A 12,413-nucleotide genomic window follows, 5' to 3' on the forward strand; every position below is an offset into this window, starting at 1 on the left:
ACCATCAGGCCGGGGTCTTTCTGTGTGGAGTTTGCATGTTCTCCCCGTGTTTGCGTGGGTTCTCTCCGGGTACTCCGGCTTCCTCCCACCGTCCAAAGACATGCAGCTTGTGGGGATAGGTTAATTGGATAATCCAAATTGCCACTAGGTGTGAATGTGCGAGTGAATGTGAGTGTGAATGGTTGTCTGTCCCTATGTGTTGGCCCTGCGACAGACTGGCGACCTGTCCAGGGTGTACCCCGCCTCTCGCCCTATGACAGCTGGGATAGGCTCCAGCGCCCCCCGCGACCCTGAAAAGGATAAGCGGAAGCGAATGGATGGATGGATGGATGGATAATTTAATGTGCCAAACAAGACTGTGGAGACATAGGATTGTGTTTTAGAAAACCATAGTAAAATTTCATACATGTAACCATGGAACTGCTTGCTTTTCAGATGTCCCTAACCACTGCCTCATACAAGATCAAATAGCTGAGATGGATTAAAACAACAGGAGGGAGGATGAGAGGAAGTCCCATGATTAGCAGCTGAAAGTCACCATTGTCCTTGCAGTTCAACAGGGCGCAATACCTTTCAGCTGAAGACACATAGTAACCATAATAGTTGCATAATAGTGTCTGTTTATCTTTACCAGCAGTTGTTAGAATGCTGTTAATAATTAACAAGCTATTCCCACATTTAAATGGCAATTTAAAAGGTTGCTGTCATATAATGTGTCTTTAGTACAATAGCCTCACATTCAAAACCCTACAAAGGACCAAGTTCCCTCTAAGCTGCGCGTGAGCAGTTGCGCACTGCTGGCACGTCTCTGCGCACAGAAAATCTGCGTTGCGCACAAAACAAATCTCACCTGAATTGAAATTAAAATAAATACTTTAACAATCCTGTTCTGCAGTGTTAGTGAGTGACTGGCTGCTCCTGTGTGGGATCAGAACGATGCCACCTTATCCCACAGTCCAGCCAATGATGCGATTCACATTCGTATATACGCAGCTGATCAGCGTCGCTGACAGGCTCTGACAGCGTCCTTATGTGCGACACCGGTGTTTTAGCAAAGCGGCTGATGTGGAGTGAAGCCACGTTAATGACAACGTGTCCAACCATTGGAGATGTGAGCAGGACAGACGGAACAACTGACGGACAAAGTGTGGACTTTATACCAGTTTTTAAATTGTGTTGATCGGCCACGTAAAACCAGAGTTATGATAAAATATCTGCAATGTTTGGTTTTCTTCCTGAATACTGTCGTTGTTTATATTTACTGCAGGAAGAAACGGTAAAAACGCGTTTTATAAGGAAAACGCTCGAAAGCCTGTGACAAAAACAAAAACTCCCAGCCTTTCCTATTGGTGGAAAAATGTACCATGTGGACCAATCAAAGAATGATATGGCAACATGGCCTTTAGTTGTTTAGGGACCGGGGAAGTTTTAGGAGTGACGGCGTGTTTGAGATGTGAGAGATTTGAGACGTTAGCACAAATCTTGTGTAGTTAGTGTGTAGTTAGGTGTGTAGTTAGTGTGTAGTTAGTGTGTAGTTAGTGTGTAGTTAGCGTGTAGTTAGTGTGTAGTTAGTGTGTAGTAGAGTGTGTAGTGAGCGTGTAGTTAGTGTGTAGTAGGTGTAGTAGTGTGTAGTTAGTGTGTAGTTAGCGTGTAGTGAGTGTGTAGTTAGTGTGTAGTTAGTGTGTAGTGTAGTGTGTAGTAGTGTGTAGTCAGTGTGTAGTCTAGTGTGTAGTCAGTGTGTAGTGTCAGTGTGTAGTTAGTGTGTAGTAGTGTGTAGTCAGTGTGTAGTGAGTGTGTAGTAGTGTGTAGTGAGTGTGTAGTAGTGTGTAGTCAGTGTGTAGTGTAGTGTGTAGTCAGTGTGTAGTAGTGTGTAGTTAGTGTGTAGTAGTGTGTAGTCAGTGTGTAGTCAGTGTGTAGTAGTGTGTAGTTAGTGTGTAGTTCAGTGTGTAGTAGTGTGTAGTTAGTGTGTAGTTAGTGTGTAGTGAGCGTGTAGTTAGTGTGTAGTTAGTGTGTAGTAGTGTGTAGTTAGTGTGTAGTTAGTGTGTAGTTAGTGTGTAGTTAGTGTGTAGTGTTAGTGTGTAGTGAGTGTGTAGTGAGTGTGTAGTGTTAGTGTGTAGTTAGTGTGTATAGTGTGTAGTCAGTGTGTAGTTAGTGTGTAGTTAGTGTGTAGTCAGTGTGTAGTGAGTGTGTAGTAGTGTGTAGTAGTGTGTAGTTAGTGTGTAGTTAGTGTGTAGTTAGTGTGTAGTGAGTGTGTAGTCAGTGTGTAGTTAGTGTGTAGTTAGTGTGTAGTTAGTGTGTAGTTAGTGTGTAGTTAGTGTGTAGTTAGTGTGTAGTTAGTGTGTAGTGAGTGTGTAGTTAGTGTGTAGTTAGTGTGTAGTTAGTGTGTAGTTAGTGTGTAGTTAGTGTGTAGTTAGCGTGTAGTTAGTGTGTAGTGAGAGTGTGTAGTTAGCGTGTAGTGAGTGGTGTAGTTAGTGTGTAGTGAGTGTGTAGTTAGTGTGTAGTTAGTGTGTAGTTAGTGTGTAGTTAGTGTGTAGTTAGTGTAGTAGTGTGTAGTTAGTGTGTAGTTAGTGTGTAGTTAGCGTGTAGTTAGTGTGTAGTTAGTGTGTAGTTAGCGTGTAGTTAGTGTGTAGTGTAGTCAGTAGTGTTGTGTGTCAGAACAATGAGGCGCCTGCTGAGTGTTACAGGTGTTACAGCAGTGACACATCTGCTGCTGTCAGGCCTGCAGGTATCAGGCTGTTGTTCTCCTTCATCTCATAGTGGACAGAAATTATTTTTGGAGCGGCACAAATAATTTGTGTGGCATCAGATTTGATGCTCTCTCTGGAATTGAACTCAGGACCTTCTTGCTGTGCGGAAGGTCCTGAGTTCAATATATATATTTAAATTATATTCATTACTTTAATTATTAAATTAAATTGCAGCTAATGTGAAAAAGTACACTGAACAGATTGTGATAGGCAAAAGAAAATAAAAGCTCAACAAATCAAAAAACATATTTAACTAGAAAAACAGCATTACCTATCAAACATGCTGAAGATGTTTCCTTCAATACCAAAAAATGTTTGAAATATGCAAAGGTGACCTTGCTGAACCAGCGCAGTGACATTAGATTTCAACAATATCAGCTAGCTAAGTGTAAAAAGCAAAAGTTCTTGATGCACGCTCAAATATCCAGGTAAGTAAATCCCAAAGGTTGATTCACTGCTTCTGAGATGTCTTTTGCCATCTTACAATGCTGTGATTGCAGCCATTCCCCAACTCTCTGTGAATGGGACTCAGTGATCAGTGGTTGTTGATTAATAGTCGTGAGAATTTGCATATCAATCATCAAGGAACTGACCATTGTTCCTTCAGTGGGCTGGTTTCAGTCATTGATGTAAATGTGCTGTTTATAAGGCTGGAAACCTGCAGTCAGCTGAGACTGAAGACGTCACCTGATGATGACGAAACGTTTCTCCCACTGAAAACATCCAGATGAACAGAATCAACCTTTTTGGGAGCAGAACCAAAACTATATTGGACTAAATATAGCACTAAATAAAGCATGTAGAATATTTCTCTAAATAAACCAAATGACCTAAATATGAGCGGCATTTTCTAAAAAAACAAAATTGGAGCTGAAGAGCATCACAGTGTAGACGTCCTTGATCTTAAATGAGTTTGCCTGCATGGGGGTGAATGGGATTACTTCAACATAAGGTTAATGAACTCAACCAACATTTAATAAAGAGATGAAAACATGGCAATATAAGAATAACATGGTTCAATAAAACTATGAAAATGTTCTGAATTATGAAAAATCAGAGTCTGAAAGTGTCTAAAAATTATTTGAAATTATAAACTGAAAAACTGGGAGCTGAAATGTAATTAAGCAGGTAGAGATCGCAATAATCATTCCAATAATACTGAGGTTTGACACAGTCTCCAGGCGCAGGTGTGGGCAGGGTGTGGGGCCCAGCTGAAAAGGGCGAGATGCCCTGGCCAGAGTAAGCTGAATAAACTGTAACTGTATGAAAACATACTTAGCTGAACATGTGTTGGGACCAGTTTAAAGTTTGATTTTTATTTCTCTAGCTGAACCTCCTAAGACCCAAACTCTTCCATGGCAGCATTTTTGATTTCTCTTTGATATTTGGGCTGATTTGGACCCGATGAATGTAAAAGCAAAGAATGACCAGATTCTTTTTACCTGATTTTTGTTTCTAAGAAAAATAAGAGCCACATATGAGGATATTTGTTTAAAATTTCAATAGAACAGTAGCAGTATAATGTCCTCGTAAGTGGACATCAGGCCCTTGTAGACCAAAATTGAGTATTTTGGTCTAAATAACCCAAAATGTGATGTCCACATGTGTGGACGCAGGTCCTAGGAGGTTAAAGTAGTCTGAACTAGATAACTTTCAATGTTGAGTGTGTTTGATGAGGATTTTAAGCGTTCACCATTCATTTCAGTGTAAAACAAACAAACAAATATTTTAAAAACATATAAAAGTTAAAGAAAACAGAAGTAATAGAATACTTGTCCACAAAAAGCTCAATGTGTTGATACCAAAATGGTTTCTGTTGCTCTTCCGTACATAACAACATTAATGCTTAATCAGCATTCACATTAATCAGCATTCACATTAATCAGCGTTCCAAAATTATGTTTTGAGATCTTTAGGTTTGCAAGAATGTTCTAACAGTGTCATTTCTCACTTGTGGAAATCCCACACAGAAGAGTTGAAGCTGCAATAGCTGCAAAGGTGGGCTCACATCATTTTAAACCCTGTGGATTAAGCATGAGATGGCGCTCAAGTTCACATGTTTATGAAAGTAAAGGAGCTTATACTTATGGCAGTAGAGTGTAATCCACTTATTGGACGCCCACAAACACCTGCTCACAGAAGGACTGCTTAAGTATCATATCAGAATTTTATGATCAACTTACATCCTGTTAATCAGATCACGGTAGAAGCTAAAATGCAGCAGAGGATTGGGAATCAGCTTTATCTCATACAGCGACTGTGAATGTGTGGAAGCAGCCTAATGCTACAGTCCCACAGAAATACAAGCGAATACAAATATTTGGCTGCCAGCTGAGTGTTGCTCAGAGACATGTTGCCTTTAGTGACACATCGAGACAGCTCCGGTGTGTCCTCGCTGTCTTTGAGGAAAAGCTCTTCTGCTTCTCCTTGATTACGTGGATCGGGTCTCTTCTCCTGTAAAGCTCAGGACCTTCTCTACATCTTCCATGGCCTCTGTTGCGCTGTTGTAAGTTACGGTGCCGTCACTGAGTTTTGCTGGTGGGGGGTCTGAAAGTGGCCTTTCTTTTCTGCTGAGCGTCAGTGGGGTTAGTCATTGTCAAAGTCAATTCTCACTCCTCTCAGAAAAAACTCTCAGAGCACCAGTTCTTTAACACTGTGCTGTAGAAAGTAAATTACTGTTGAGTGGGGCCTGGTTTCTGCGGTGGCTCTGTGACATCTTAAAGAAAACTCCCATTTAATAAAAGTTTCTAAAACCCCGTCAGGTTGTTCCGTTCAGTGTCTCCAGGCACTACACGAATATTGTTTCTACGTGATCGGGCTTTCAGCTCTGTCAGTTTCGTTTGTATATTTTCTTGAGCTTGAATAGCTTGAAGCAGAACATCTTCCTCCACCTCTCCTTTCTGCCCAATCCACTCTGATTGTCTGGCTCTTTAAGTGTTTGACAGTGGTGTTAAATATCTTTTGTGAAACATGTAAGATCTGTGGAGAAGGCATCACTTTTCAGGCCTGTTTTCATACCCAGCCTGGTAGCTTGTAGCTCTTCATGGACAGAGCCATAGCTAGCTTGCAGGCTATCCATATGGAATATCTGCGTGACAGATGTGGTCAGTTTGAAAAACAACCTGGAAGAGTTGAACAGATAAAGATTAAGCCAATATTTCTAATAACAAGGGTCATATTTTACAATATATTTAATTCTACCTGTAAGTCCACATGGCAGTTTAAGTATTCACAAGTTAAAGTATTTATGTAACTTTTCTGAAAGACATATTTATGCGTAGTGCTATGAGTGCCAGACTCTTAGTTGTAACACATTATTATTATGGTGTAGTTTTCACCTGAGAAAGGCATTAATCACCTCCTTATCTGCTTTGAGTTGACCGACTGGGCTTGGAAGACACGTTTACTCTGCTTATTCATAATTCCTTTAAACATGAGTACTGTGACCATTCTTACATTAAGCCAATATGAACATTTTCCTGCCTACATCTAGACTCTATATATATATAGTCTGATAACTAGTTAGAGGGAATTACTGTAACCTAAATTGCACATATATTTTACTGTTGCCATTTGTTCTCTTATTTTGGCTGTTTGATGAATCAGAGCTGTTCAGGCTCAAAGCTAATTCGAGTTGTCTTGAATGTCCTACGTTATGGTTGTACTGTTGGTTTCAGGGATGTTACTCTGGCTTCTAGTTGAATATCAAATCCTCCAGTGACTCACGCTGGGTTTCTGATAAATCCGTTGCGGTCTGTGCGTCTGACCCCGTCTTGAATGGCACAACCCGTGAAGGCCGTAAAAACCAAGCTGGTGGTTTGTGCAGAGTGAGAGACGGTCTGAGCCTGTGATCCTGGCTCAGGGTTAATGAACCCTAACTTACAGATAACTCTCTGCACACATTCAAATCACCGATTGATCACAAATCTGTCATGTTAGAAGTTTAGCAAAAGTCACATCGTTTTGTCTTATAATGACTCACAAGACAAGACTCACGAGTCATTAATATATATCATTTATTTACACGTTCACAAATCTGATGACAGCAGCTTTCTGCATACACATTTGCAAATCTTATTACACACACAGATTTGAATAAGCAGAAACAACTCAGTGCACACGCACAACTCCCCACACAGACTGAAATACACATGTGTGCATTGAAATATACACATGCTCGTATTTGTACTCTAGTGGACTCAGCCAGAAGTAACTCCAGGCAGTTGACATTGTTACAGTATATCAATTTTGAAATAGTAGCCCTACCATACGCTGACAGACCGAAGGCCTTTTAGATTACTGCATGGTGTGTGACATTTGCTTATTTCTGCATTTATTCTTTACACAACCTTCAGATATCAGCCCAGAGGAGCGCGCACACAACGTGGGGCGAATCCTGCGTAAGGAGGCAGACGATATGATGAACAAATGGGACCAGCTCAACACTGACTCAGATGACTGGCAGAGGAGATTAGAGTTGGCCCTTGACCAACTGATGGAGCTGGAGAAGGCGGAGGACCTGCTGGATGGAAAGCTGAGCCGGGCAGAAATGGTAAAGGATGCGTGGGAACCTGTAGAAGACCTCGTGATTGACTTGCTACCAGACCATATCGACAGAGTCAAGGTGAGAATCAGTGACCCTCACGTTAGATATAGTATTCTGTTTCACCCCCACAGACAGTGTAAAACATTAATAAAACAAGCCAACAGTTTCCTTAAACGAGATAACAGGAAGAGATGTAATTAGGTTGGGAGTGCTTGTTACACCTTGTGAGATCCAAGGTTCAGCCCAGGCTATTTCCTTCTACATTACCCTCTGATGCTTTCGATTAGTGTTAATCATGAACATAACACTATGAGGATTTTTCCATTTTTGCTCTTGTTAAAAAATGTTCTCCCCAAATCGTAACAATCAAAGACAAAGAAGATAATCATTCTAATTGATAGACATTAAAAACTTTTGGTTTGACTTTTTATACATTTTGCTGGATTTGTAAAGTAGGCTCATCCGGGACTTACTGTAGAGATAATTATTGATATCCTCCTGACTTAAATCGCCTTGAATCTTTACTGACTTTGGAAAGGAAGATCAAGATCTCTTTTTTATATGAGTTTAGCTTAGAAAAATAATTAAAAGCTCCAGCCATCCATTCATTTTCCAACGCTTATCGGTGGCTGGACAATGAGGACAGCAGTTTAAGCAGAGAAGCCCACGCCCGCCTCTCACCTTGTTCAGCTCATCCAGGAAGATAGAGACATGTTCCCAGATCAGCGTAAAGCATGCCAGAGAGCCTCCTTCCAGTAGGACACGCCTGTAACACCTTATCATTGGGTCAGATACCCAAAACCACCTCAAATGACAGCTTGCAATGTTGAGCTCCACTCTGTCTCTTCCAAATGACTCAACTCCTCACCCTTTCAAGAGTGCAGAGCCATCCTTCAGATGGCTAGACTGTTTGCATCTACCCAGAGCTCATAACAATGGATGAGAGTAGGAGTCTTTCCCCTTATTCCCAAATTCAGCTTCCTATATGGATCTTTGAAGTATTCCTTCCACTGCCCAACCAGCACTGAGGTCACCATCCCACTGTACACAGTGTGAGTACAGTACTGCTCACTTTCCCTGAGTCGCCTAACAGTTTGCCAGAATTGCTTTGAGGCTGACTAAAAAGCTGCATTCAGTTTGGCCTGCCACTACCTGCCATCTGCCTCCACAGTGCCCAGCTTAAATTGTATAAATGGAATCTGTCAACTCTTTGTCTCACTTAAGCCTATCAGTCCTATCCATTCCCTGCTTTACACAAGTAGCAAACTGGGTTTACATGGCAGATGCATTAGTTTACCGCCTGCCTGATACCTCTCACCTAGGTCAAGTCCAGATTGCAATGCATTGAGGAAACTATAGCTAATATAACTATAACAAATATCTTGCAAAGTAAGTCAGAGGTGAGTTACTGCCAGAAAATGTGCTCCACATTATTTCTATCAACCTGAGTCCATCGTCGATTTCCATGTCCTACATTAAAGAATCAACAAACTGGGTTTTATGTGACAGCTGCATTAGTTTCTCACTGTCACATGTAAAGGTTTTGGTGTGTTTATTTCAATGCATATATGTCGTATTCTTATGTTGCAGGAGTTTCAGGAAGAAATTGCACAGATTAAGGACGATGTGACGCATGTGAACGAATTAGCATCCACTTTCAATCTGCCTGATATCCAGTTATCATCCAGGAACCTGGAACGCATCGAAGATCTGAATACACGCTGGAGCTTGCTCCAGGTAAACACAAATGCACACACACACATCCTTACACAAATGTAGAAGCAATAAAAATGAGATACACTCACGCCACGACAAATATTGCAAATATCAAATGATAGTTGGTATCCAAATATCAAGTCGCATTTGACCAGTGATCTCACTTTTAAATTTGCCTTTTTTCAATTTGAACCAAAAATGTATTATATTTTTAAGGAAAGTATTATATATCACTACTGTACTAACCTGAGTATAATAAGCTGAACTTATTCATGTCCCACTTGGCGAAAGTTTGGTTTCAGTTCACTCTGCCCAGACTGGGCTGCAGCTCAAGCCTGTTTCTTCAGCCATATCTACTAAGCCCAGTTTCTAGACATCACCTGAATGGTGATTTTGTGGCCAGTGGCAGAGGCCCTTCAGTGGTTTGGCTGGGGGCTGGTGATGGCAGTGAAGACCCTCTGGTGGCATGGCTGATGATGGAGACAAAGGCCCTTGGGTGGCATGGTGGCAAGGACCCTCTGGATGCATTGCCAGTCTGATAATGTCAGCGCTGATTGGACAACTCGGGTATCAGTGGCAAGAACCGTCTTGTGGCTTGGCTGGAGACTAGTGTCGGTGGGGGTGATGGGATGTCTCTGGAGGCTGGTGACAAAATAGATGTGACCCTCAGCAGGCGACCAGCAGTGGAGACAGAGACCATCAGGATTGGGTGGCACTGGACCCTTGGACTATGACTTAAACTCACACATAGCCAGCGAAGGACGCATGGGCTCCGGTTAAGGCTCAGGGAGCTGCCATAAATCAACAACAGTCCTGGTTATGACAACACATATGGAGCTACATTATAGCTACAGATATTGCAATGCTGTTTAAACCAAAGCACCTCAGCCAGTTTTATTATCTAAGCTTCTGCAATGGAGTCTGATGTCTCACTCACATTTCTTCTTGTTGCATGTTGAAGCTCTACTGAACCTTGTAAAGATCCAACCAAGCAAAATATGAGTTTTTGCTATTTTTCAGGTGGTCTTAAACGTTTAAACGGGGCTGTATTATTCTATAAAGCTAGCATGCACATTATAACTATATACCCATAAACACTAGTCTATAACTAAACACCTAAAAGTAAAAAAAATCAACTCAAAGCAGGAGAAAGAAAGCCACAAGTAATCCAAGCTAAAGCTTAAATTACATTTATTGGCTGTCTGTTCCCCAGATTTTATCTGTGACTGGAAAATACTAACAGCAATATCATGTTTAGTTTTACTCTTCCACATAACTAAATGAAGCAGTGGCCTAATCCAGAGTAGGACGATCCATACGTGCCCGAGCTCTTTGCAGCAAGTAATTTATGTCTGTTAGCTGCTGTGGAACTGATCTAAGGGTTAGGTCTGGGGCCAGCCTAACCCAAAATCTAATTTAACATTGGTTTTCTGCATGTCCCCACTGGTATTAGTTGGTTAAACTGATGAGGTTAAATTGATTTAAAATTACATTATTAATGATGTTGATTCATATAGAGATTTTAATAGTAGAACAAATATACACATGTTTGTTAATGTGTTTTTCTCCCCTCTCACAGATCTCCATCAACGAGCATCTCAAGCAGCTGACAGATGCTCATGGGGATTTTGGCCTTACACATGGTAACTATACTGCTTATTTAGTAGTACTTACCAGAAAACTGTGTGTGTGTGTGTGTGTGTGTGTGTGTGTGTGTGTGTGTGTGTGTGTGTGTGAAAATAAAATGATTTGAACTAATGATGACAGCAGCGGCACAAAATAAACGATGGGGGTAACAAAGCTCTCCTTTGAGTGGATCACTGTCTAGTTCTCTTCAACTTTTTGATTTCAGCTTCATCATGCGGTGCCAGCATGACCCAAGCTTGTGACGCCAGCTCTGTGCTCTCTGATGTCATTCAGTCATAACAGAAGTGCAAAGTGGCTACACATTCAAAATGTAAAAAAAGAAAAGAAAACTTAAGATCTAATCAGAAGTATAAGTGAGAGTGTAGGGAGACACATGTTGGAGTCTTATTCATGAGTGAAGGAAGAGTGGAACACAAGATATTTATTATTTGTAATAAATGAGCTAAGAGAACAGAAGATGCTTCAAAAGTGCTTTTTTGATCATGTTGGAAGTCCAGCATTTCACTTGCAATTACCATTCTGTTACTTTAACATAATCTCAGGATTAACTAAGAAGACCTCAATGCAAGAATAACGGATCTTTAATATTTCCATGTACATGAAATGCACTCTATTACATATTTACAAGGCATTCATTTTATAACGAATCAACCTTAGACTAGCTCAACCAGATCATGAGCCAAAGTTCAGCCAGCAAGCTGATCTAATTATAGCTACTGGCTACAAAAGCTATTAGCAGGCAGCAGTCGTTAGGTAGAAACGAAAAGGCAGTTTTTGCCACTAACTGGGTGATTTGGAGAGCAAAATGAGAAAAAATATAATGACAGCTGGCCGGCTGTAGGGATGGGAATCGAGAACCAGTTCTTGATAGTTCAATTCCTCTGTTAGTCTGTTTCCCTATCGATTCCACTTATCGGTTCCACTTGCAGTTGGGCTTCAATCAGTTGAGTTCCGTTTGTGATGTTGGAGAAGGGAAATAGTAGTGTGGTCTACATCGTGGATATGGACAATACTTTTTGTTTTGTTTTGCACAAAATAACTAGAGTGCGATGGTAAAGCGGAAACTGCATCCATAGCAGACACAACTGCATTATGCTGCTAACACAACTTTGGTTCTTTGCTAAGCTAGCCAAGAACCCAGAGTGATGTTAAAGCTATGTGAATGCTGACCCCAGCTCAACAGCAACATCCTGAACTTCAACAGGTAACAATCGGATGAGCAATCAGGCTTCAGCCTCCGTTTCTACCTGTTTATGTCTCTATAGCAGAATCACTGTGGTCATTGCTTTAAAGTCTCTTTGTGCTGAATTTCATCTTTGCTTTGTGCCGTCGGCTTTGTGTTCATACCTGAATACTAAGCGAAAGATTATATGTGTGTCCTAATTAGGATAGGGATTTATGCTGGTGTATGGGACTGTAGCCTAGAGGTTTATATTTTTAACTGGTCATTATGAGACAATGCATTTCAGTTCTTTTTGCAGAGAAACAAAAAAGTAATGCAATTAGTAGCTTAATGAAATCATGTCTCCTGAGAGTAATTAAGAAATATGCAGATTTCTTTTAAGGAAAGTTCTCTGTGGATGTGTGATACATTACTTTTTTATCTCACGAAAGGGGAAATGCCTTAAACATGTACAAACATTGTCCCTCACAGCATGCACTTAACACAAATGTAATGTCTTTGATATCCTGCTTAGTGGTGATGGTGACTCTGACTCCTTGAGAACTAAGTGAGAATCGATAAGAGAATCGATAAG

General features: G+C 40.9%; 1 protein-coding gene across 1 annotated transcript in view; it reads left to right on the top strand.

Annotated features, from left to right (window-relative positions):
* The window catches only part of dmd (dystrophin), a gene marked incomplete at its 3' end in the record, with an annotated part of 309,815 nt that overhangs the window by 241,709 nt on the left and 55,693 nt on the right, over positions 1-12,413 (top strand). The window contains 3 exon segments of the mRNA XM_042226291.1: positions 7,103-7,371; positions 8,884-9,030; positions 10,589-10,652. Coding sequence (XP_042082225.1) covers positions 7,103-7,371; positions 8,884-9,030; positions 10,589-10,652 — 480 coding nt within the window.

The sequence above is a fragment of the Haplochromis burtoni genome, unplaced genomic scaffold (genome assembly GCF_018398535.1).
Source record: "Haplochromis burtoni strain Fernald_Lab_line unplaced genomic scaffold, NCSU_Asbu1 Contig_205, whole genome shotgun sequence".
In the NCBI taxonomy this organism is placed as follows: Eukaryota; Metazoa; Chordata; class Actinopteri; order Cichliformes; family Cichlidae; genus Haplochromis; species Haplochromis burtoni.